Source organism: Athene noctua, chromosome Z (genome assembly GCF_965140245.1).
Source record: "Athene noctua chromosome Z, bAthNoc1.hap1.1, whole genome shotgun sequence".
Lineage (NCBI taxonomy): Eukaryota > Metazoa > Chordata > Aves > Strigiformes > Strigidae > Athene > Athene noctua.
Window position 1 is genome coordinate 73,440,168 of NC_134077.1, and position 27,021 is coordinate 73,467,188.

The following is a 27,021-nucleotide window of genomic DNA, read 5'->3' on the forward strand; positions in this document are numbered from 1 at the left end:
GTTACCTTCAAAAACCACAAATATCTATAACTCATTAGAAAATCAAAATTTCATGAAGTTGCAACTATGCCTGTACAACTTGAACTTCCCCAGCTAGCAAACGTACTGCTGTAATGGGTGATGCTGCCCCACACTGTGCCATCTCCACATCCACCTCTTCACTACCAAGGAAGCATGAGCTCCCTTATTTCAAAGTAGTTAAATTAAATGTATCATTCAACCCAATTCAGTTAAAGTAGCACGAAGTTGCATGTTGATTAAAATTATTTACTTCACAGAATCACAGAACCATTCAGGTTGGAAAAGACCCTTGGGATCATCGAGTCCAACCATGAGCCCTACTCTACAAGTTCTCCCAAACTTCAGTTAAGTTTAATGTGCTGGTAGATTATTTTTATACATTTATGGTAGAGCAAATCACTCAAACACAAATGGGGATCTGTGTATATAGATATATAGAGCCAGTTTAACTAAATACAATTTTTTAAATGTATCATTAAACATCAATTTATGTGTACAGAAGGCTGTGGCTTGGCTCTCTGGAATCCTAATGTCTTTTATTAAGCTTTTTCCACATGGGAACTCTACTTTATATACAAGTGCTGATGAACGAATCTGTAAATGCTGTCAATATTTTATTTCCTACGAAGTGTCTATAAATCACATCCAGTCAGAAAACTGGGCAAACATGGCAAGTCACTGAAGTAAGCAACACACACTTTAAAAATAATCCCCATTTATTTCAGAAACGGTACATCAAAGAAATACTTGACCTGTGCATCCACAGACTCCATAAATACTTTGATAAGCAATTTGTACTGTGCAACCAACCCATAACGCCCATAGGTTTTGAAGTGCTTAGCAAGATAATAGAATGTCATTGTTCCCCTTTTACAGCTGAAGCAACGGAAACAGAAAACTCAGATGACTTGTCTGAGTTCTCATAGGAAATCAGTGTCTTGGATGGGGGAAAAGGCTCTGCAACTCCTAACTTCCAAAACCAATCTTAAGCTGCAGATGATTTGACCATGACTAAATTTATTAACAAAATCTGAGACCAAAAAATTACTTGGTTCTTTCAACTCAAATAAGAAACAAAGATTTCTCATGGGTACGAGACATGGTCATTACTGCAGCAATTTGTGGATTAGTAAAACCAGCTATCCCAAAATCACTCATAGGAATAGGCCCCTTAATAAAAGCCAGATGGGTAGAAAGAGGACAGCAGCATGGAGCAAGCTATACCCTAGTGTCCACTGGAACCACTAAAACTGAACTCGTGGCAGAGCAATGTTTCAGAAAAATCCCCAAAATGCCAAGACGCATTTCTGAGTTGCAAGAGTTTCTGCAGAGACCCCTGCACTAAGAAACACTTCTCATGCTGCAGCATGGAGACCCCAGCTGCAAGGAGGGTCCCAGGCCACTTCCCTACCAGGAGACCTGGGAGGGCAATGGGAAGCAAAGGCTGTTGGAAAATAGTTGCTCTACAGCTGAAGCAGGGCTTGCTCAGGCACCCACCGGCTTGGGATCATGGTGGTGCAAGGCCACAAGACTTGCACAAAAAGACATTTCTACACAGGGTCTTCATTTCTGCAATATGGCTGTTATGATTACCACCTGACTTCACATGTTTTACATTTCAACGTAGCACCACATTGCTGAATACAAATTAGAAACAGCACTTGTTATCCACTGTGTGTAGACATACTGTCTCAAGAAGACTGGGATTTCACAGGAGGATATTTTTACAGGCAGAGACAGAAATGAGGATTGACTTCTTTTGGCATGGATAATTACCCAAAGGGGCTGCAGAGGCTGCTGTTAGGGCACATTCATATACTGCCTATACAGTTCATAATGAACCACCACTGATTTCATAGGCATGGCACAGCACCTGAGCATGCACTTCACAGAAGGAAAAGCAATGCACAGATGAGCTGGGAGAACGATTCTAAGGACAATGCATTATCTAAGGATCTTTTTTCCCTTATATCATCCATTCATATTCACATTGCAAAGATCTTTGTTAGCTCCCACAGACAGGAAGTATGGGACTTAAGGTGAGGCCACACGGCTCATCTGGCGTCATGCTGATCTCTTGGTATAGTCCATGAGATGGGCACTTCCAGTTTTCTTGAGGTAGCAGATACAGAGGTCTTTGTTTCATACATTTAAGAAAAAGAAAAGTGAAGGAAAAGGGGACAGGTAGACAGATATGTTGGCATTTCTTAGGAAAGACGCAAACACACTTATTGTAAAACACATTTCTGAAATATTCCATTGGGACAGACAGCGCCAGAGACTCCAAAAACAAACCTCATCCTCTCAGAATCACCCTGAAGAACAATTACAGGATTGTTGTGGCAAGTAACAAACCAGTAAATCAGAGAGGCATGACATTTCATAAATAGATGGCCAAGAACCTGGCTCTCCAGGGCCCTGAACTTCATGCAGAATGGAAGTTTTACTCACTAACATCCTGCAACAGATCAAGGCAGAGGAACTGCAGGTTCTGTGCTATAACAGTACACAGTACTGATAGCAGATAAGATAGTGCTGCTATAGCGAGGCATTCATAGAATTTATGTGCAGAAAGTATTTATCAGAGGACAAATATACCCACTCTTTCTGTTGTTCTGACAGTTTTTCTGCCAAGCATTTTACCAGGACAGGGTCCACTTTGGAGTCAAACTTGTTGGCGAACCAGTGCCCGTAATTCAGAAGCCATCTTAATTCTGCAGCCCCATAAATGCAGACACTGCGAAGGTGGGTACCAGTGCAGGGAGGATACAAATGGTCTTCAAGATAATTCCATTTCACCAGACGAGTTTTGCTTTGTAGGTCTGTTATGTCCTGGGCCGACCTTGGAACTTCCCCAGGGACCCCAGGAACACGTACAAGAGTGGCCCAGAAGTGTTCATCTGGAGAGTATGTATCCCTTGACCACTCTAAAAAATCTTTTGCAAGAGAGCTTTCAAGGGTATATTGAATAAATGCACGGCTTAAAACGAAATAGGCACTGCCTACGAATACCTCAATATCATGAGGCGGTGGATTCTTGGAAATGTTGGTTTTTACAGGCATCTGCATGTATTCATAAGGCACCTTAGTAAGTTCATAGTGATAAGTAAATCGTTCTCTTTTGCTACTGCTTGGCTTTATAGTTTCCAGCATGTTTCCTCCGTCAAGTTTCTTCAGTTCAGCAACCAACTCGAAATTTGACCTCAAAGGGAAATCTTGGCCACACAAATTAATGACATATTTCCAGGGAACTGAAGAGTCCATCAAATCAGACAAACAATTTAAATCTGCTTGCAGCCGTGAAATATGTGCATAGTCCACTGTCTCCAATTTTGATGCAATGAAAATATTGGGGAAACATTTAGCTAGATTGTTCATAGCAGATTTGAAACTTTTTGCTGCTTTTTGGTCATAATGAATGCAGTAAATATTTTGATGACTGTACAGTGAATGTATGAGCCTTTCTACCATTACTGCATCTTTGTGGACGACCAAAGAATAGGCAACTGGAAAACTCTCCTCCTCTGGAGAAACAGGTTTTAGGTGGTATTTCCTAAGTGAATGATACACATGGCAAGCACTCGTCAATGCTATCACATCTTCATCAGATAAATCAATTATCTCTTTTCTTCTTATCTCTAAACTCTTGCCAATTTCATGGGGATCTTGTTCATATATAGAGGAACAATTAATTTCATACTGGAACTCATTTCTAAGGTAGGAATACCTGTTTCTAACATAAGAAGAAGTGCTCAAGAAGTGCTCAACCAAATAAATGCCCTTAGAGGGAAAAAAGTGTCTTTCAACATGGAGGAGCTTCAGCAGTGCAATCAGCCACCCTGTAACACACAGGATTAGGATTTTTCTTTGTGAGGGACATTTGTAGGGAAACTTGTGTCTCTTCATTCTGCAAGAAAACAGAGACATAATGGTATTTTAAACCAGGAACAAAGCATCAGAGACAATTCTAGCTTCTAAGAAAGACATGTGCACACCAGTCTATCTACAGCATAAACACCACCTTAGCAAGACAAGGCACTGGAAATCTGCAGTTTTTTCTTAATCATGTGTTAATTCACAGACAGATTTTACCACAATAGTAGGCAAAGATTTCAGTCCTCTGAATTAGCTGACAGAAGGCGGTAAACCAACCCAGATTTCAGATGATTTCCAGCTAAATAAGAGTATTGGAACAAGACAACCACGGTTTATTTCCCAAACTGGTTTTTTTTTTTAATTTCTTACAACTCACAAACTGAAATACAGCTACCCCTACATTGGCAGAAACATGACTGTCCTCTAAATGAGTTGGAAGGATTGTTTATTTTCCTGAGTAATTCCAGGGGATTCAATAGGAGCAGCAAGGGGATCTCTTGTGTGTCTGCAAAGAACACATGCTTAATGGTAGATATTAGTATTTTTTTTAAATAAAGCATTAAACTGAAAGCTTTAGAATTAAGTCAGAGCATTCTCATTGTGTAACACTGGGACTGGCCCAAGAAGATGTCCGAGGGGAAATGAATTTCCTTCCCCTCCTCTCCCAACAGGGTCTGACAAGACATAAGTCTTCTCTGTGTCCGGATTTCTTCTAGAAAATACTGTTAACCTGACCTGAAGAAAGAGGTGAAGGAAGACATCGCACTTCCATCCACTGGAATAAGCATATAATGTAACCTTTTGAAGTCAGAAGGGGTAGTAGTGAGCAACGGTGCATATATCCTGTTCCCTTCTGTTGTGACACAACATTGGATGTGACTGCAAAAACTCACACATGGGCCCTTTTTAGGCAGAAGGGTATTCAATAACATTCCTGTGTAGCAACTTAACAACTAAGATATTACAATAAAAGCTGAATACTGTGATCCTCTCTCCATAGAGCTCCACTTCACCAGTTGAATGCAAGCATCATTGTTTCTATCCATTAATTAAAATTAGACCAGAGTCTACATTCAGGTGCAGCATTAAACTTAGCTCTACTTAGTTTAAAATAAGCTCTATTTTGTCCCTAGATTGAAAAGATCCCTAAATTTTCTTTTGAGAAGAAGCTGTTCCGCAATGCTTCAGAGTAAATAAAATGGCAAGGTCAGCAGAAGTGGCTCAGATGTCTGCAGATCCCACATACAATCAAGTACTGAGGTGTGCATGTAACACTTACTAACTTCAGGATCTTTAGCATTCCAAATAATGTCAGGTCTTGCAAGTTGTAGCTTCAATTAAAATGCAGCCTGTCAAGGCAGAGCTGTTTCATTGGTCTGTTCTCCCTGACTTTCCCTTTCACTGTGTGTCTTTCTCCTTGATATTTCTCTTCTGGGGGCAACAGAAAGGAGAAGGAACTGCCATCTCCTTGTTTCATCTGGGGGCGTCAGGTATAGACCAGGCAAGGGAGTGGGGGTAAATCAACATGTACCTTATTTTGTAGAAGCCAGAGCTCAGCAGCTTTCTGCAGGTTTTACAAACAGTCTCCAGGTATGCTAACAAACAAAGAAAAAAACCAGATCTATCTCCCTACAAAGCCAAAAATCCCACCTTCCCACTTAGCCAGCAGGTGTTTTCCTTCACTTCTTCTCCAAATTAATCCCATCTAATCCAGATCTTCCCTTTAGCTACTTCCTTTCTATACCTATGTTCCTGGAGAAAAGACGCTCTTAAAAGCCACTTGTAAGCAAAGCCATGCTTCCAGCCGTGTGATGGAAGCCCTGCAGAGGGGAACACAGCTAAACTGTCCCCATTTTTCTTTGGAGGGAGAAGACCTGTGCGGTACAATCTCTCCGTGAAGCCCACCCTGTGACTCTTGCACAGTGGTCTCCCTGGCTACCAAGGACAACCCCTACCACTCCTGGCTGAACAGGGATCACCTCATCCAGGGAGTAAATCTTCCCTTCCTCTCTACCTCCTTCAAAAAGTCAAAAGAGAGCCTGGACGAAGAAAAAGGAGAGGTGGGGGAAAGCATATCCTCCACTGCTCCAAAACCCCTCTTTCTATCATAACCATGGCAAGCTTCCACCCTATGTCAAACATTCTGTTTCTAGGCAAACCAACAAAAAAGCTATTGCATCATGCTTCCCCACCTGAAACTACCAACCTAGACCACCAGAGCCCACTGCAGTCCAGAACTGGACCAGGATGTGCAAGAAATCACCTGGATAGCAGTGAGGTCTCCCTCTTTACAGCTGATGAGCAAAGGATCCACACCCATCTCCCTGAATGTTTCTGTTTTTTGGAACTGCCAACCACAAGACACTATTTTGCCATATAAAGAAGTCATAGAAATTGAGAAGACTGTGGTGACATGGTTTAAATTCCCTGTGGAGGAAGGAATTAAGGAGCATGGGTGAGATATCTCAGCTCCTCCACCAAATCCCTTGTTTATGGAGCATCTGCCCCTGACCCTGGACAGCATCTGGTCAGATGAGAGCACCAGAAGCCAGCAATTACATCTACAGCCCCACCTGTTTGCTGTTTTTTGGTTTTGTTTTGCTTTGTTTACAACTCACACGATATCACCATCACCAGAGTGGTCTAGACAGAATCACACCAAGTGTGACCCCAACCACTCCTAAGCACTCTTAACATCTCTCCAGCAGTGCAGTTTATCGCTACCAATACCCCACTGTCCCTCCGGCTCCATCCTGATCACATCAAATTCTTGTTGTTACCTCTGACACACTCCACAGCCAGGCTCGGTATATCAGTATTAGGGCATCAGCTTTGCTCTTTAGGCACAAATCATTTGCCTCTAACCAGGAGGAGGTTAGTTTCTGCAAAAGACCACGATTCCTTGAGGAAAAGTGTGAATCCAGAGAATGAAATCCCTCAGGACAGAAGAACCACCACAAATCTCATCAGGTTTTGGTTCATGTGCAAAACTCTTGTTTTTTATCACATGCAGCACTCAAAGCCCCACTCAGACATAGCAGTGTACTATACACACAGTCATCTCTGGAGGAGGAGGGAACAAATGACATGTGGCAGATGGGCACAGGCATGTAGAGCTACCTGAAGCACCTACCTGGGTTAGCACTGATCAGATGCTACTTCCAGTTATCTTGCTCATGAGTATTTTTTTGTCAGGTGCTACCGTACTATATGCAGGAGCAATGTTCCATCTTTTGCACAAGGATTTTATATTAGGAAGGGAGCTTGGCATTGCCATCTCTTGCCTTGTTTTGTAAGATGTCTGCACTTACTTTTCTGCATGCCAGAAGACTCCTGAAGAAATTAATGGAGACTGATCTCATCTTGCAACCAAGACATATCAAACAGCTGGCCTATATACACACACAGAGCATCTACCCTGGTCAGAGCACTTACTGGCTGGGATGCAAAGAACCTAACCATTCAGAAAAGGTAAATGGGTGGTTTTATTTATCCTTTGCATCTATAAAGCAAGGGATATTCAAAGAAAACAGACATGCAAAAATACAGGGGAAACACATTCATGTTGTTCAACAAAACACGTGTTCTTACACAATTATAGTCTGTCATAAGGTACCTTGAAGACCATGAACTCATCAGGATTCAAGGAGTTAGGCAATCAGCTGGCTATTGAGAGTTTCCAGAGTTACCTTCACCAGTACATAAATACGGATGAAAAGCTAAATTCCCTGGAATCACAACATCAGGCAATTACCAGCTGCCAAGACTTCTGACATGAAATTTTTACCCGTAAAAATGTTTCTTGTTACCATTGCCCTGTTCTCTGAATCTTCTTTTATCTATTGCAGGACAAAAAGACAATTGCTAGTTAGATCCATGATGGCAATATTTATATACCACCCAGAAAACAGCTGGGTTTTCCACTGGTGTATTTCACTTTTCTTTTTTTTTTTTTTTTTAATTTATTTATTTATTTTCCTCCCTGCAAGAAGCTGTTTTGGACTGCTTTACACCTCCGAACACTTAAAATCATTTGCTTTCTGCAAATGTGCAGGCTGCACAATGACACGAAAGGAGGAACAAGGTGGTGGGAGAATTTCCACCCTCCTGAAAATGTTCAGCCACAGATCTAGTCCCTCTGCTCACACTGTGTTGGCCTTAATCAGCAGAATAAACCCTCCCAAGAGGACTGAGAAAAGGCTGACCCATGCCACTCCCAAATGGAAACTCGGTCTTCACCTCCACGCTAGACTCATCTGTTTGTGTCTGCCTAAGGCAATGATGCTGGGCTTGCAGACCAGAAAATACACGTCACTGTTCAAGTGGGCAGTGGAACTCCACTCTTGCCTCCCTGACTCAATCCAGTGCACAAGTCTTGTCTTTTGGGGGGCTACAGAAGAATTCTGCAGCTCTCCTGGGGCTCACACAACAGTTATAAAATCCTGTAAAACCAGAGGATAAACTTTCTTCCCTGTGTACCGAAACCATTGAAATTTATGAACCAAGCCATGGCCCGCTAAAGGAAGTGCTGGGAAGGAAGGCCAAGCTGAAGGCAGAAGTGTGCCAGAAACTGAACACAGGGACGTACACTAGAATTTAGACCTTGGTTTCTATTGACTTGCAGCAGCTGGGGAAGAGCGAGAGAACATGGAAATAAGTATACAGGAAATAACATATATATGTCTACAGACATTCATACATATACTTCGGGTAACCCAGCAAAGGTCTGGGGAAGTGAAATATGGTCTGATCACAGGGTAATACCTGAAAAGACCTGTTGCCTCAGTAGTGACTTCCAGCTCCTATCAGCCAGATGTGCAGATGTTTACCTTCCCCCAAAAAATGGTTGCTCCTGCTTAGTTAATCTTACTCAAGCAAACTCTAAACACAAATTAACAGCCATTGAAGCTGCAAAGTACCTAAAAGTGTACAAACCCCTAAAGTGAGCACATCATAAACATGAATAGCAGTGTTTGCACCTGCACACCATCCACGGGCAAACTGCTTGGATAAATCACCCAAGTTCATACAGGAACACTGTCATGGAGGTAAAAGTAAAGCTCACCTATAAGGGCCAGAGAAGCAAATTGAACTGGTGGCTATTTCTCTTGGCTTTTACAATACAGATTACTATAACAGCACAGAAAAGTTGAATCTCTGCTGAGAGACTGTAATTGCTTGGAATGTTAAATGCATGCAAGATGAAACCAAAGAAAAGGCTAATTAAAGGTAAATTAAAGCCTGCTTTTAGGATTCTTTTGGGAGGGAAAAAGAAAGTATTAGAACAATTCTAATTTCAGCTCTACTGACTCATAACATTTCCACACACCACCATGCACTTACCCTGTGGAATTCCCTAAGTATGCCTTTGGGGCGTGGCTAGTCCAAATCTGTCATGAGCAAAGACTGCAGCACATCACGAGTGTGTCTGTCAGAAGGACGCAACACCCACAGCACCTCTCCTTCCCATGCTGACTCTGGTGCAGCCTGGGCTCCAGGAATCTGCTCTTGGGTGTTGAGAGGGGGACAGATCAGGATTTGGCACAAGAGCACAGCCACCAGTCAGTGACTGTTACCCGTGTCTGCCCTTCGCCATTCCATCCCTCTGGGAGTCACCTCAACTCTTGCAAACAGGAATGAGAGTGAGTTTGCACAGCCAAGCTCTCGAGGAGGGTAGGAGCCCCGGATCTGTGCTGGGAGTAGGACTTCTGTTCAGATTCTAAGTCATGCAGCCTTTTCACAAACCCTGTCTCCCAGGGAAATCTGCCTCTCCTCTCTGTGCACCACACTTTTGCTAAACCCTCCAGATTTTACCCTCTTCATGTTGCCCAAGAACAAACATGCACATTTGTATCAGTCTAATTAACAGACCCATTATTGATTTCCTACATCAAAGTTTAATCTATGGCAATTCATCTGAAGATTTCCATTGGAGAAATCTGTGTTTCCCTTCACTATCACCATAATGCAGGCACAAAAAAAAAAGTTTATAAAAATCTGGGGGGTGGCTCTCCCTTCACATCTGCTGTTCATCTTTAGAGACGGATGAAGGCCATCCACCAAATAACTGACTACAGCTCTTAGCCTCTCAAAGATAATGCTCTCAGCTGCAAAGTTCACTGTGTCAAAGCTTTCTTTATTTATAAGGCCATGCACAGTGCTCAGGATTCAACCATGAAATGAAAATGGGTGAAGCTGTTGGGAAGAGGGGGAAATCCTCTCCGCAGGTGCTCAGGCTTCACGTGGGAGCACATCACGCTGGCTGGGGAGCAGTCCAGCTAAAAGCTTCCACTCACAAACCAAGGCATTAATTACAACACTTGATTGACAGCACAGCTCTAGTATGCCTTCTGTGATATTGACATTTAAAAAGCAATCCCTGAGAAGCATTAAGCAATGGTTAGGTGTGCCGCTAAAACCAGAGGCAACTTGGTCAGAAAACCCTGTACATCCTGCTCTGAAGCCATGTGAATGCTTTTGCATTTCACCAGTGCACCCAAAACCCATGTGTGGTGACTCAAGTCAGTAAACATTTCCTATTTCAGGATTTTTTATTTAAACTGAACTGAAAAAAGTTCTAAAAGAAATCCAGCTTTGAATGGGAACAAAGTATCAGAGATGGCAACAATCCACGTTTTGTCTTGTTTTGCAGTTTAGCTTTTTTGTTTCATCAAAATTAGGCTGGATTAGAGCAACATTTGCTTCTTCATTTGCATTTCACATAATAAAAAAGATGTTCTCTTCTGTAAAAATATGTAGAAAGTAGCAGTGGCAATCCTGGCTGCCAAGGTAGAGCCTAAGAGGGAGTGATTATCTGCCTGCCTAAAAAACTCTTCTGCATTTTCACTTGTGTATTGTGTAATTTTTTTGTTGCATGCTGATCTAAACACACTGGATAAGGCCACGGTGAAGTATAACAGAGGTAGCAAGGCCATTGCAAGCAAAGCTTGTAACTCTCCTGTATTATTTAATTCGTATTATTTATAGTTCCATAACACAGAACATCTATGATGCTGTGGAAACAATGCCAATCTGTGTAAACTAGATTTAAATTGAGTGTTCCTACCTGAGGTTTCACTGTATCTATGAAACCACTGCAAAAGAGGACCTTTGAAAGTGTTGCAACTTTTCAGTGCTATGCAGACGAGTGAATCACAGAATCACACAATCAGCCAGGTTGGAAAAGACCTTGAAGATCATCCAGTCCAACCATTAACGCAACATCAACAGTTCCGAACTACACCACATCCCTCAGCGCTATATCAACCCGACTCTGAAACACCTCCAGGGATGGGGACTCCACCACTGCCCTGGGCAGCCCATTCCAACACCTAACAACCCCTTCTGGAAAGAAATGCTGCCTAATATCCAGTCTAAACCTTCCTTGGTGCAACTTGAGGCCATTACCTCTTGTCCTATTGCTTATTAATTGGTTCAAGAGACTCATCCCCACCCCTCTGCACCCTCCTTTCAGGTAGCGGGCGATGAGGTCTCCCCTCAGCCTCCTCTTCTCCAGACTAAACCCCCCCAGTTCCCTCAGCCGCTCCTCGTCCGATCTGTGCTCCAGACCCTGCACCAGCTCCGTTGCCCTTCTCTGGACACGCTCGAGTCATTCAATGTCCTTTCTGGAGTGAGGGGCCCAAAACTGAACCCAGTCATCGAGGGGCGGCCTCACCAGTGCCGAATACAGGGGTGAGATCCCTTCCCTGCCCCTGCTGGCCACGCTATTGCTGACACAAGCCAGGATGCCATTGGCCTTCTTGGCCCCCTGGGCACACTGCTGGCTCCTGTGCAGCTGGCTGTCAATCAACATCCCCAGGTCCCTCTCTGACTGGCAGCTCTCCAGCCACTCCTCCCCAAGCCTGTAGCGCTGCTGGGGGTTGTTGTGGCCCAAGGGCAGCCCCCGGCATTTGCTCTTATTGACACTCCCCCAGTTGGCCTCAGCCCATGGCTCCAGCCTGTCCAGGTCTCTCTGCAGAGCCTCCCTGCCCTCGAGCAGATCAACCCTCCCACCCAACTTGGGGTCATCTGCAAACTGACTGAGGGTACACTCGATCCCCTCGTCCAGATCATCAATAAAGATGTTAAACAGGAGTGGCCCCAAAACTGAGCCCTGGGGGACACCACTCGTGACCGGCCACCAACTGGATTTAACTCCGTTCACCACAACTCTTTGGGCCTGGCCATCCAGACTGCTGTTTAGCCCAGCAAAGCGTGTGTCCATACACAGTTCAGCTGGTAAACTGCAATTAGGGGTAGCAAAGGATATATCTTACCAGCCCAGTGTCTCTTCCCTGGAAGGAAGTAGACCACACATACAAAAAAAAGAATGGGGAGAAGTTGCACCCATGTCCCTGTAAGCCCGTGGCCCTTGAAAGAAAAATAAAAGCTGATGCTGTGTGTTGGAAGAGGAACAGAACAATCAGGTATTAATCAGTTGAGTCTGTACACTATGAGATGTGATAGGCCAAATTTCTGCTCCGAAGAGCTTCCTGTGAGCATGCAAATTAATTTATTTGGAATAATATTTTATATAAGGTATACATCCATTCCTTATTTCACAGAATCATAGATTGGTTTGGGTTGGAATCGACCTTTAAAAGTCACCTAGTCCAAACCCCTGCCATAGGCAGGTACACTTCCACTGACCTGCTTGAGGTTGTCCTACAACATCCAGGAATACCGTATGCCAGGGAGCAGAACTCAATGTGGTTAAATTACCCAGAGTGCTTCTGGATTTGGCCTTGAAGAAAACCAGCAGAGAACCTGTTCTGTATCCTGGTTGATGTACCATACATGCGAGATCCTCCTTGCCCAATGTTTGTCAGACTAAGAATCTGAGGTCACTCCACCACTGCTAGAAAGACATAAGGAACTGCAAAGGATGATCAATTTGTCCCAGATCACAGGCTGTGAGACAGACTGGGTGAGGCAGCCCTGTGAAAGTGTCCTGGTTCAGCTAGGATAGGGTTAAGTTTCCCCAGCAGAGAGAGAGGGGGAAGGGATCTCCAGCCGGGTTATTCATACCATGCTGACTTTCCCTTAATGGCTTTTTGGTGATGGGAAGCACAGGTTGGGTTTGTTCCCTGACCATTTGCAGTATTTCTTCGTATATCGTTTGTCTTGCTTACTGTTATTGCTGTTTATTGTTATTATCATTGCTACTGTTGTTGTTCAGATTGTTTATCACACTGTTGTATTAAATCTCTCCTTATTTTAACCCGGGTTTGTGCCTCACTGCCAGCCTGACTGGCTGAGGGTGGGGGAGGGGCAACAGCAACGTGCTCTCTGGTCCCGGCAGGGCTTAAATCAGCACAGAAAGTTACTGCCCCAACAAACAGGAGCCAGGACAAGAGCCTAGCTTTTGCAGCTTGCAATGGTGCAGCCTTGGTGCACATCCAGTATGAAGCATTCTGGGGGTAGCAGCACAGCAACCAACCCTGATCCTTTATCAGTAACACCCCAGCAACTATTCTGCCCCAGAGCAGTGCCCAGGAGCAATGGAGAAAAGTCAGCCTGGAAGCTGCTCTGGTCCTCACAAGCATGACCCAGCACAGGGAACCAAGCTCCTGCTCTGGCTGACCCTCAATAGCATGTATCCACCAGGGTTACAGGAGCTTTCACCCTCTTGGAGACCACCTATCTATAAAGGGTTAAGGAGGGATTCCAGCAACCCAGAGAAACAGATAGGTTCCCTTCTGCAGAGCAGAGAAACCGGCAGGCTTTGAGCGAATGCTGCCTCACTGAAGGCATGTTTCCACTTTACTAAAACCCTAATGAATTACATATGCAGAGCCCTAGTTATTGAGAGCACTGAGTGCCCAGGGCTTTACTGCTGTGTCTCACACTATTATTTCTGCTGGTTCCATAAACACCGTGTTCCAGAGTAACAGCAACTTCCAATCTGCGCAACTCAGTGATGCCAAGGTCATTCTTGCACAGGAGGAGTCTACAGTTCCCTTCACCCTAAGCAGGAACACATTACCAATTCTCACATTCCTCTTGGTCTGCACAGCAAGTCTCACCTGCAGTCCACACAGTCGATCACTTCTTGCAACCCTGTATCAGCAGTACAAGTCAGAAAATATGAAAACTGACTGCCTTGCAGCAAAAAAGAAGCGGACACCCCTGGCACTGCAGAAGCAGCCCCATCCCCTTCAGAAGCCTCTGTTCCTATTTTGCAAATGACTCTATGGCTATTGGAAACAGCCTCCTTGGGAATAAAGCAGTTTCCAAAAAGCTGTTCCTTTAAAGTAACAGTTGCATTATTCAAGGTAATTTTTATGTAATTCAAAAGTCAAAGACCTGTGGGTATTTACATTTTACATCTACTCTTTTCTCCTTCTCTCCATCTAGCAAAAACTCCTGTTGGGCAAAATGAACCATGAAGAACTGTGAAGGTTCAGACAAGCTACTTTTGATAGAGATCATTTGTAACTAAAATCCCCAATTAAGAGTCCAAAAAGGGCAAATGTGTCAATGGTCTCATCAAAATATGTGGTCTTCTTCCACCCTTTCCTATATGCTGCAGAGGTGTTGCCAGTTTGTCTGTATTCAGATCACACTAGTTTATTAACAGTTCACCCACGACTTTGTTTGAGACTACAGGGAGTTTTGCAACTCCCCAGCACGTCATTCCCTTTCTTCATTGTGTCTTTTCTGATATAGCTTGTGCTCCACTAAACACAAGAACTTCAGTGATTAATGGTAGAAGCTGCCAGATGGATCTACAGAGATCCACAAGCTCCCTGGATGCAGCCTGCAGGCTGGTGCTGTCATGATCTGCCTGGGTCCATCACAGAAAGCCCAGGGCCTGGTGGGGCCAAGACACACCAGAAGTCTCCCTGCAGGCAGAAGGATGAAAATCCTGCTTTGAAGGTTGGGTTTTGTCCAGGGAGGCTGGAGGGATTTCTGCTCAGAGGAGGCTGGCTTCATGGAGAGGGAAAGGTGCTCCAGACAGCTCTGAAAGCAACAGGTTCAGCAGCAGGGCTACCTGAGGAAGCTTGTAACCTGTCTGCCTGCAACAACCAATGCATCACAACTTCCCTGAGGAGTGCGAGGTATGCATCAGTCAATGTCCACTGCTCCCCTGCTCTATCTATCCTTCCTGAAGGACCTGTTCAGGAGGTAAGCAAAAGTTCAAACTCAACCACCAACTACATTGAGCTACAGAAAAACAAAAGCCACAATATTCCTTAATATGTAGCCCTGTCAAATTTTTATTATTTATTTTCTACTTTAGCATTACCCAGCAAAGAAGTCTGTGACTACTGTTCACTACAGATTCCACAAACAATTTTTGGTGTCATGTCAGACAACCAGTTGGTGGGAACCATCTCTTTAACTGTTGTCACATCAGATCCGGAGCAGCTAACGCAGACTGTGGAGTGGCAAGATACATTGGCTGCTACCAGAATAGGGATTCTTGGAAGATTCAGGCTGTGAGTAGGCACTGCTCTCTCCTTGGTCGATCTGAAATGCGTATTACTCACTACGAATGCTGTTGTAGGACAATCTGCTTTTGTGCTTGCCACAGAGCAAGAGCTAAGTGAAAAGGTCAAGTCTAAAAGCAAGTCTGTGGAAGGAAAGGAAATGGAAAGAGAGGATGAAGGGGAACAGGAATGCTCCTACCCCACCATGTTGCTGTCTCTCCCATGTAGAAGCCCTTCTGATGACAGAGAGCACGAACCAGGTTCCTTGTTTATCACTTGTGTTAAAAAATTAAAAAGGGAATGGCTGCTGAGAAGAGTAGGAGCAGCAGAACAGAGGTTGAGAACTTATGAAAGAGGAGAATGGAGACACAATCAATGAGGGTAAGTGCTTCCATGTTGGTAGCATTAACAACAAAAAAAATCAAACAGAGCAGCCAAACAGCTGCTTTCTCTGACTTGCTCCCATCCCTCAAAGGTATCTGAGGCAAAATCAGTGTCTACACCTTTTCTTGGAAACCAGGTCACACTGTGTTTCAGCAACCAACACCATTATCATATAATAGCAGGAACCACAGAACAATTCCATCTCCTCCAGGCAAACACTTTGGGAAAAGTTCTCCCTGATAAATTATCTCTGTTTGTTTAATACACACCCACTTACATAGCAATGCAAAACTGGTCAAGTTGTCCACATGACTAACTCTGCAGAAAGATGCAGCTAGTTCCTTTTGATTTTCTCTCTACTCTATACAGATCACTTGACTGGTGTCTGGGGAAGGTAGAGGGGACAGTGTTCCTGGGAAGCTGGGGAAGGAAAAAAGTAATGATGTAATTTGTTAAGTGATTTATTTTCTTTTTTAGTAAACTGTCTGAATTAAACTTTTAACTCTACTTGATTATTCAGTGCTGCTAGCTGGGAAATTTAATGTATTCATATGATAGTGTTTACTGCTGCTAGCTATTTCCATCACAAAATTGTCTATTGATAAGGATAGCAGAGCTTCTCTAGGAGTACTTTTATTGTCATTAAATCTAGATAAATTGATTCTATTGAGCTTGTCTGGTTCTCCACTCACTTTCCCTGTACTGGAGTCTCAGTCTACGCCCGTGTAACACAGCAGTGCCCACTAGCAGCCTCGTTCCACACAGCTCACCCCCTTGTTTGGCCTGCCTGATGTAATACTTAGATTTCTTCTAAATGTTAAAGAGCTAAGTAACTGCAATTACTTACATGCTGCCTTACGGACTTCTAATTTTGAGATGTGAAAAAAAACACGATTACTTTTAGACCTAAGCCTAATTAAATGATAAGCCAGCCAGTTTTAAGATCCTGAAGACTTAAAACAACACAGCACCCCAAGCTAATAACTACAGTTTACCACAGCCTGTTTTGTGCTTCTGAAAGAGGAAAGACAGATTCTCACTATATACATGGGAAACACAGGATCAGCAAATATTTGGCAATTATGGGTGTTGCACACAATTTCATCCCAGTGCCAAATGTGAGGAGTCTTCATTGCATGGGATACACAGATCCCAATGGAACCTGCTGTGCTGACAGTAAGTTCTTTTGCTTGTCTGTCTGCCTCTCAGTCCCAGTTCTCTTTATTTTCTTTAGAAAAGGCTGGATATTCTTCTAGCTTCCTCCAGCATGTCGGTGATCTCCATGATTGCAGTAAAATATTTAACATTAATTTCTGCACATCCATGTCCCAAGTAAAGAAAGTCTGTGTCTCTGCTCTCTGGCCAGGAAAAAGAGGCAAGTGACTTCTGCAGGGTCATACAAGAAGACAGCAGCACAAGACAGAAGTGAACCTGGTTCCTCTGCATTCCCAACTAATGTGAACTGCTTTACAATAACTTGTGATAGAAACTGTTCTGGTGGAGGCCTGAAAAGCAAAATCTCTTGGCAAATCCCTTGGTATATCCCAAACTATTCTGTCCTGCCAGCCATGAAATTTGCAGCCCTGTTAAAGCAAGGAAGTGCTTAGAAAGCCCAGGAATTCTTTGCCATGGAAATTCGCAGGCCTGATTTCTTATATGTTGAGTATTTAATTCTCTGACTTTAGGAGACAGGAGTATCCATGATTCCCAAGGATGGGAATATGCACCATAAGGCAGGACTCAAGACAAAATTTTTTTTTTCATTAATTAACTATTTTGAAATCGTAAATAGAGTTCACTCACTTCTAATTTGGGGCAATCTAGAGTTTAACAGCTTCGTTTCAACTCATGTGAGAGTTTAAAGTAATACTGCTGCTGTGGTGGAGAGAGGGTTAACCTTTTCCCCCTAACTACCACATACCATAAAAATCAGGCCCAAAGGGCCAGAACTTGTGTACATTGGCAAGGAGTAGCACCATAAAAGGGGGTGGAAGTTTCCTGTTAGACAGGGAGGCAGGAGAAACTGCACCACACTGCAGAAAAGCTCCCATTAACAGCTCAAAGTATTTCTCCATTTCCTTCACCAACAAGCTGCCTGCACTCTTGTCTGTGAGCCCCCACTGTAAATCATCTCCTTAAAGTCAATTTACCCCGGGTCAAAGTCCTCACTGCCAAAGTCACAGCTTGTCACATCAGCAAGATAATTTCAGTAAGAGTTGCAGACCTACCTCCCAGAATTTGCTGTGGTCTCTTACCCTCGCGGAGCTCTTTAGGACACTCTGTGCCAGAAGATCAACACAGGCACGGCCAGCTCAGTGGTTTAGCAGAGTCCTGGCATCTGCTCCATCCTGACAATCCCTGCAGCCTCCACCTTTATCTGTGTTTCAAGCGTGTGTGAAGTCAGATGTACAGAAGTAGCCAGGATGACATTATTGCTTGCACAGATTATGAAAGAAAAGTGTAAAATGTTAGCAGAAAAATAGTGAATATGGAGGCTTTCTGCAATAAGATGTGGAAGCCATTATCAGTATTATAAGCATATAATTTTTGTTTACTTGTGTAGCATTTCTAAGTGACAAGAAGATGGGTGAAAAAAAGCACTGTAAAAAGAACAGATCACATCAAAGCAACCTGATTTCCTTCTACAGCAGGGTGAAGAGAGTTTGGGGAGAGGCAGAAAAGTGCCCAGATGTGACAATTCTCTGTCAAAAGCCTCAACAATTTCAAGACTTGCACAGTACTTCAGGTACCAACATTTTTTTAAGTTTCGAAGGCCTTGCTCCCTCCAGATGAAATAGCTCTGCCACTGAGCCAAGGCCAGAAATTTGGGCTCCTGGTATGACCCTGAATGTCCTGGTGATACTTTCTGAAACTCTTTTTAGACATGATGATCTGCATCACAAGTTCATCTATACATAAATACCTCATATGGTATACAATGTCTCTTATGTAGTAAGAAATTTTTTGTGCTATTATACCCAAGCGTTGTGTGTGTAATGGTTAGAAAGAAATGTGAGGAACTATACACTGTAGTACTTCCATGTACCACAAACAAATACCACAGTATTTTCCCTCAAGAAAAGCGCAGCAGTACTCGAGGCATACATTGCATTCTCCTCCTCTCCACCCACATTTTGACAAAAGTATTGTGCACACCAGTCTCCTCTTCATCATCAGCCTTCCAGCTCATATGGATTTATAAACTGCATATCTCTGTACTACAGAGCTTATTATTTGTGCTCTGTTCTCCAGTGTGGCAGGAGCAGGTTGAATCTCAAACTCCAAAGAGAGATTTGGTATCGCAGATCCACAGAATCTTGCAGTCCTGTCTCAGTTCGATGGGCCCAGCACAGCAAATTCATACAGCAAGAAGAGCTTCTGAATTCCCTACTTAGTATTTGGCACTCCCTGTATGAGTAAGACACAATGTGGCATAATAGTAGCTGGGTCAGATTTACCCCTTTTCAGTGTGGTGGGGAGGGTACAGTGAGTAATGCTATCAAATATTATGAATTGATTAAAAAAGTAAGAACATAGAAATATAGAGATTATGGGAATTTCCTGTGAGATAAAAGCTCCCAGCACATGCAAAACTGGAAAAGGTCTGCAGATAGCTGTGCATCTTTTGCATGAGATTTAGGGTGCTCACTTGTCCTTGCCTGAAAAGCAGGCACACAGGAAGACATCCCCCCATCAAAGAACAATGCACAACAAAAAAGCACACAGGCCAATTGCGCTCTGCAATGCCAATCCAAATGGAGAAGGTCTTTGATTAGCAGCTGGAAATCCCGCCTGAGCCAGCAGCTAGCTTCCTGATGTATCACGCAAGCCACACTGCTGTTAGACAATATGACAGAGCACGAGGATGCGTGGGTCTCCAATGGCTGGTATCTACCCTGTTATCTGTTTAATCATGTATCTGTCTGGGCACGATGAGATTAGAGAACAACTCTTTCTTCACAGTTGTCCATCTTGTACTCAAAGTAGAGGGACGTGCACTTGGTCACACTGCAAATCCTGGTGAAACCTTCTTCATTTTTAAGTTTTTCAGCAAGAGGTCTGATGAGGCTTGACTTGTTGACAGAGTTACACAAAACTTATCTGCTATGCTGGACTTGGTGTCCTGCAGTTTATGCTGCAGAAATGAGCTTTCTGTGACTCACCTGCTGTGTCTCTTCATTCCTTTACTGACATTTCCTGGGAGACCTCAAAAGCCGTATGACTCCTGATGCCTTTCTGTAGCTGAAACAGCTACACAAACACCATAAGCTCCTGCTAGAGCTCTCTTAAGCATCATCTGTTAGCAAGGCCAAACTTGCCGCATCAGCACGCATCAGGACAGCCCACGCTCCTTACCCACTTCCTATCTGAAGTCACAGAGGTACAGAGTAACCTCAGACGAATGGCCAAGCAGGTACATCAGCCTCTCTGGTGTTCCACTCCCAGCTCTGACCGACAGCTAACGCCTTTTCAAAATCCCTGCATCACCGTTTCCTGATATCTTTCTGCTGAAGTCTGAAAACACCCTGTTTCTGTCCTGCTAGTGGACATACAGCTTCTTGAAATCATACTGTACGTTGTGGACACTCACTGAGACCCTCAGACATATCTGGCCAGGCTAAACAGCTTCCAGACTGAAAAGATCTGCATGATCTGGACTTACCTGTTTGTTTTCAACCGATGTTTCAACATTTTCCAGGCTTCCCTGAATCCTATATGTCAGCACTCACTGGTTTCTTTATACCTAATAATAGTACATGGGTTTGACCCTTTGAGCTTTTTTAATTTTGCCTTTCGTTAATTCTTCCCAGCTCACCTGGGCCTCTTCTAAAGAATTTCAGAGATCTAGTCTCAGCCACCAATGCATTTTTTAAAAAATTATTACAGACAGTCTATTGACTGACTAGAATAATTTGCACATATTAGGCTGGAAAATAGCATGCACAGTACAGGTTAACATCCACAACAATCATAGAACCCAGCACACAAGTAGTTTTCAGTGTCTGGTCCCCTTTCCTGCATCCCCAGTGTAATCCCAGCACAAGGGCTGTTTCAACACAAGCAATTCAAAACTGAATAGCCCTTATCACCATTACTGCTTTTCAAAAAGTTGTAGTCCTTCAGAACTGCTTATTTATAACAATCATGTGTCAAAAAGCATTAGCTAGGGTTGTTAGGGATCTTTAAATGCCTTTACAGAGAGGTAGCATACAGAAAAACACACAAGAACTGCACCAAAACCCATCAGAATTAGATATATAAGACGAAAACCCTCAGATGCACAAATTTAGTAGCATTTCAGTTACCTTTCTATGACCATCTCAGAAAAGCTACATGCATGAAGAGCAGGCTCATCACACCCATAGGGCCCATCCAACCCAGGATGTTATCTCAGAGTACCGAATAGTGGATACTTGGAAAGAGGAGAAAGAGCAGAAGGAAAGAGGAGAGCAGAAGTACTCTCCAACACCTTTACATATTCTGTCAGTTTCCATTCCCTTACAGTTCGGCAGCTTCTAAAGCCAGGGGTTACAACTTTCTATTTCTCACAAAATTTCAATTTCTTCAATCCAATTTCTTCTGAACACATATAAATTTTCTGACATCCAGTAGACGAGTGAGACACAAAACACCCTACAGCTGGTCTGAGTATTGTGTAAAAACCCACTTCGTCTTACTTGTTTCCAATCTTTTGCCTTCCAGCATCACCCAACTGTTGTAATTCTTGGCCTGAAAGAGAGCAAGCAGCTCTTTCCTGTTCACTGCCTCCACTTCAGTTGCAAGTTTATCTACCATATCTACCCCTCAGCTGTTTCTCTCCCAGGCTATCAAATGCAAAAAGATTATTATTAAGGAAGTTTATTTATTTTAAAAGGTTACTATTAAGGAAATTTGACTAACTCAAAATGAAACAGGCTGGTTTATGGACTAGATATTTGGAATGTCAGAGGATGTTCACTGGAGCAGATCCTCAGGTGGGACACAGTGGATGAGCTAACCTCAAGGGAAGTTTCCCTTAAGGTCTCCTTCCACAAGCCTTACTCTGATATTAGTAAGTCTGTTCTCCCCGTAATGAGAAAAAAACTACCATCTCTCATCGAGGGGAAAAAAACAAAACAAAACAAAACAAACCCCAAAAGATTTTTTCCTGACAGATCCTTGCTGTTCTATTACTTTTTGTTTCCTGACAAAGAAAATGACCCTCTTTCCATACTAGAGAAATTAGTTAAATGCACTTGGCAAATTAAACACAGCTACAAACTAACACGTACGTTTTTAGCAGTTTACTGAGAGACAAAAAAACCCCACGAGAGACTTCAGACAACCTCACAAGAAGCTCGGTTCCTGTTACCAAACCACACGTTAAGCTGGTGTAACTGTTGCTCCACGAGAGCAGCTTATGTGGCTGCGACCGCGGGTGCACCTCCTGCCAGCCGGGCTGCGGGCAGGTGTGTGCCCAGCCTGTCAGCCGCTGCCTCTTTCTGTTCCCAATACGTACAATCGCCCCGTAATTAACTTTAGAGACACACGGCGCCTTCTTACCGGAGGTCCCCGGCAACACCCACCGGCACCGACCCTCTTCTTCTTCCTCCTCCTCCTCCTCCTCCGGCCGCCACCAGCGCCGCGCCCTGCCCGGGCCGGCCTCTCGCTACCGCCCCCGCGCAGCACCGCCCCGCTCGCTGCGCCCCCGCGGAGCGACGCAGCTGCCGCCCCTTCCTCATCCTCATCCTCCTGCCCGAACTCCGCCGCCGCGGCCGAGCCTCCAAGTTTGCGCCTATGGCGGAGCCACCGGGAGGAGACGGGGGCTGCTGCGGACCCAGCGCTCCGCTCCGCGCAAAAAGTTCGGGCCCTGCTCGCCGGGCCGGGCCGGGCCCCCCGCTACCGCCGTCTCGGGCCGTGCCGGCCGTCGGCGCACTCACCGGAGCGGCGCGCAGCGCGGCCGTCCCGGGCCGGGCGCGCTCCTCTGCTTGGAGGCGCGCGTGTGCGTGTGTGTGTGTTCACGGACACGTGTGCGACACGGCACCCCGTGACGTGGAGGAAAAAGGAGGGGCCGCCGCTCGCCCCGCAACCTGGCGGGCAGGAGCGGGGGGCAGCGCGGCCGCCCCTTCCCGGGAGCCGGCACCTGGGCTCGGGAGGAGCCAGTCGCCTCCCCGCGGCGCGGTCCTACCCCGCTCTTGCCCCCGCGGAGGAGGAGGGGGAGGCGCGGCTGAGGGCTCCAGCGCGGGTCTACGCTGAGGCTTTGCGAAACCTGCGGCCGGCAGGGAGCCCGCTCAGGGCGGAGGGCGAGGCTGGGCGGCGCGGGGCTCCGCTGCCGCCGGCCCGGCTGCGGCCGAGGCGCATCCGCCTGCGGGGACGGGCCCGGGCTCCTCGCCCTCCCCCTCGGGGCGGCAGCGGCCTCTGCTCGGCTGCCCCGGGAAAGCACACACGGGCGAGCCGCGGGGACCGGCGGCGGCTGCAGCTCTGAACTACTGAGCGGCGGTCTGGCCTTAAACCTCCGCTAACAGCGGAGCGGCGTGCCCTTGCACGGGAATGCTTATTGCAGTCCCCCAGCGGCTTCCAGGCAAAAGGCCGGTCCTTTAAGGTCAGGCTGAGCTGCTCGGCTCTGCCCTCCGAGGGCATGCACGCCTGGTGTGCGAGTTCGGTGGGAAATCTGGAAGAGGCCGCCAGGGCGGAGAGCGCCGGTCTGCTACCGCGGCACAAGCCTCGCGGCTGGCACAGCTATGACAGCTCGCCTGAAGGCTGCTAATCACTTAAACCACTCCAGCCGAGTTATCTGTAACCGCAGGCCTGAGCTCCTTCCACAGAAACCAAAGTGAAATCAAACGGACACAGCTGCTGGACAACTCACCTGCAGATTACTCTGCTACAATAATATTGGTGCAAGCGGTAAAACTTTCCCCCAGAGATGAAGCCAGAGTCATAGCAACAACAACAACAAAACCCAACCCAAAAAAATTTATATATATATGAAAAACTTAACAGTTCTTTGAATCCCATTCCATCTTTGAAATGTTTTACTCCCTTCCTGTGTCATGTTTAAGCTTCTTTTCTTGATATGGTCAGAAACTCAGTAAAATTAATTCCAGATCATCTAGATATGATTTCCTACCCAACTGGTTATTTGACTACAGGTGAACAGAAAAGCAGCCTGCATATCTCATGTATGCAGTTGTTCATTCTCCTGATAATTTAAACAGGGTGTTTTTTTCCAATTAACTTTAAGGTTTGAAAACCAGAAAAAATGTCTTTGATTAATGACAAAACACTTGCCAACTGCAAGTGTAACTCTCCCAAGAATTTATCCAAATTCCTATGGCTGGAAACATTACTCTGGCACTGTTTCTGCCCCCCCCCTCCTTAGTTGCATTTCCACCATCAAAAACCCAAGGTGTATATGCACCTTACGGTACTTTAAATATCTTTCCAAAGCTGGCCTTCATTCCCATGATTCTCTTACCTTAACTGCTCTTGCTGGCTATAGTTCAGCTTTGCCTGGCAAAAAGGTGCAACATTTTGTGCTGATCCTCTACCTAGACTGAATATAGCTCTATCTGCATCTTTTTCTTTCTTTTCTCTTTTCCCCATGTCTCCCCTGCTTATACTTTTTCATAACCTCTGGCCTGTGTTACTCAAGAGGTCAGCTTATCATATTGGGCCCTGGTGGCCTTGAAATCTATGAATCTTGTGTTGTATTGTCTGCCTCTCAGCTGCTTATCTTCTCACTCTCAACCTTTTGTTTTGTGCCTCACATTCTTCCTCACTGATATTAATCTTCCCACTGATTTTTTTTAACTCCATCTCAGCAATAAATAAATAATCTGTGGTAATATGAATCTGAATTCATGGCTTTTATTCACTGCATCACCTCTTCCTCCTCTCATTCCCCATCTGAATATTAACAGCAGACAGAATGCCAGGGGTTTTGTATTCTTTGCATTTTATATCCTTTTTACTTTAGCCTGCACCACACAGAATATGTGCTAACTCACAGCCTAGGAGTGGAGAAGGGAGTTACTAAATAAAATAACTGAATCATGAATGGAGTAGGAGGGACTTGGAGGACTAACCATTGCTGTTTGCCACTTGTGAGCAGAAGCTTTATTACTCTGCTGTGTAGTTAGGATCACTAACAGCTGCCTATCTTTGACCTGTGATAACAGCTTATATTTTTATGCAAAAGTACACTTAGAAAGCATATATTTAAACGGAGAAAACAAGACACCCTATTCATGACGGTATTCTTCCCATCCCTCAATGGGTCTTTACATTAAGAAAAAGATTCCAGTAGGAAGAATAGGGAAAATTCACAGTTTTAAGATTTGGGAAGCAGAATCCTACATTTGTTAGTCATATTAAACATATGTTCTCAAGCTAACACCTTTCTCAAGATGCTTGTATGTAATATAAATATTGAAAAAAAAAACCTGGTCACTTTTACATACAGCGTAAGAATCAGTGATTTTCATGTAACACTTTGCATTTTTACCTCTCTGAACAGCTTGAATCAATCAGATTTTCTGCCACGGTATCTTAGGATTGCCTTAGGTCATGTAATCACATTAACGTAATGGACTAGAAGTATTGCTATCAAATCCTCTCAGTTTTTATACATTAATTTTATTAAACATCTTGTAACAAAGAAAAAATGTCACACAAACATTTAAGTAATTCAGCAGTCATTTTCACAGTCAAAAGTCTTTCACTGAAAAGCGAAAGTGGAAGTGTAATATTTGAACAAACATTTCCTTTAAACCAATACACCTTCAGGTTTGTTTTGCTGCTACAGCTGTGAGATTGCTCCATTTTCTTTCTGTGTGGAAACTGACCTTTAGAAACTACCTGTCACTCAGTAGCCTTTAACTTTTTTGACTTCCAGGCAGTGTGCATTTCTTTATCCTTACAGCCCATCAGGCTACGATTGCTCATACATCCTGGGGCACAGTATTAGCTCCCTGCACATCAGACCCCCCACTCTTCCCTAAACCACCTTCTGTTTAAGACGCTAATCAGATCTCTGCAGAATAGCTCTTCGCACTCCAAACAGCTAGCTGAGGCTGTTATGTATTGACAGGAGATATTTCTCATCCCATTCACTGAAGTTAGGAGTAGCAGGTGCTATTATTTCGTCTCTTTTTATAATCCAGACAACGAAAGAGAAAGAATGCCATTTGAATGCCAATAACTCTCATGACAGTCAAATGTGTTATAAATACGCTACCAAGGCAGTTCACACATTGTAAAATTAAAACAAATATAAATCCTCCAGAGATCAGGATGAATCTCTAAGATGTTGTTAGATGGAAAAATTCATGTTCCACAAACAAGCTAACTGCATTTATTGTCATATGCCAGCACATTTTCTGTCTATCAGAAAGACTTGGCTGGAACATGAATGGAATTTCCCTGATCACTTCCAATGGCTCAGATTCCTCTTGCAACTTCTCCCAGCACCCGTCCCCTTCTCAAATGTTTGTATATATCCACACCACACAAAGCAAATCTGCGGTGATTTTCAAAGCTGCCCATCTTGATTTTCTGCCTAACCTAACAGCTTATATTATTACACAAGCGTGCTGCTATTTCTGATAGTATATGCCCAGGCAGAGTGGCTCCAGCTTTAGGTGCAGGAAGCAACTCTTGGTGTCAATACCTATCTGGTTCTGTGCTGCCCCATCAAGCATGGGCAGCCACTGAAATCAGTGGAATTTCAAATGAAGTTATCAACCTGGAATATAATTCACAGTAAGTACCAGTGTATAACAATCCTCATCTACTTCTCCATTTCTTAATCTCACAGCACAAAATTTAATACTGACAATTATCCTCACCTGCTACTTCCCTGTTCCTCATTTACCCCAACAATCCTTCAGTCCATTCCAAATGCTGGGAAAATGAATTATCAAAATGACAGTAACAAAGCACTTAGTTCTAAAAGCTTATATGTTTTCTTTTAAGTGATGATGAAGAAAAAAATGTTAGCACTCAAGAAGTCTTTAGAATCCAAAATCTTCACATGCTTTGTAGAAATTCCAGTGCTTTTCCATTACAGGACATGGTAGAAACTCCTCTTTACATACCATTACTACCTCATGGAATTGAAGAAAATGTGACAAACTTTCCACTGAGTTGAACTGGACAGAAGAGCCTGCTGAAAATGAATGCAAATAATTACAGAGTGTATATCAGAGTAACGAAAAGCAATCACTGGCACCCTCATCTACAGAAGTTCTAACAGCTTCTTAGAACCACTAAGTGTTAGCAATCCCTAGGAATCTGTAATGTGTCCCAGGAATCTTGTAGCATAAGA

At 44.2% G+C, this 27,021-nt stretch overlaps 2 protein-coding genes across 3 annotated transcripts in view; both read right to left on the minus strand.

Moving 5' to 3' along the window:
• Nucleotides 1-732: 732 nt before the first annotated feature.
• GCNT4 (glucosaminyl (N-acetyl) transferase 4) lies at nt 733-22,707 on the minus strand. Of its 2 annotated transcripts, none has more exons than XM_074931191.1 (2): nt 22,634-22,707; nt 733-3,928 (listed from the first exon to the last, which is right to left on the minus strand). In XM_074931191.1, exon 2 carries the CDS (start codon nt 3,925-3,927, stop codon nt 2,560-2,562), a length of 1,368 nt encoding a protein of 455 aa, XP_074787292.1. In that variant the 5' UTR covers nt 3,928; nt 22,634-22,707; the 3' UTR covers nt 733-2,559. The 2 variants fall into 2 exon arrangements, with proteins under 2 accessions (XP_074787292.1, XP_074787291.1); XM_074931190.1 differs by lacking the exon at nt 22,634-22,707 and adding an exon at nt 22,257-22,456.
• Nucleotides 22,708-25,323: 2,616 nt separating this feature from the next.
• ANKRD31 (ankyrin repeat domain 31) overlaps nt 25,324-27,021 on the minus strand; it is a 67,023-nt gene continuing 65,325 nt past the window's right edge. Inside the window, 1 exon segment of the mRNA XM_074931189.1 lies at nt 25,324-26,862. Within this exon segment, the coding sequence (XP_074787290.1) occupies nt 26,708-26,862 (155 nt within the window). The 3' untranslated portion in view covers nt 25,324-26,707.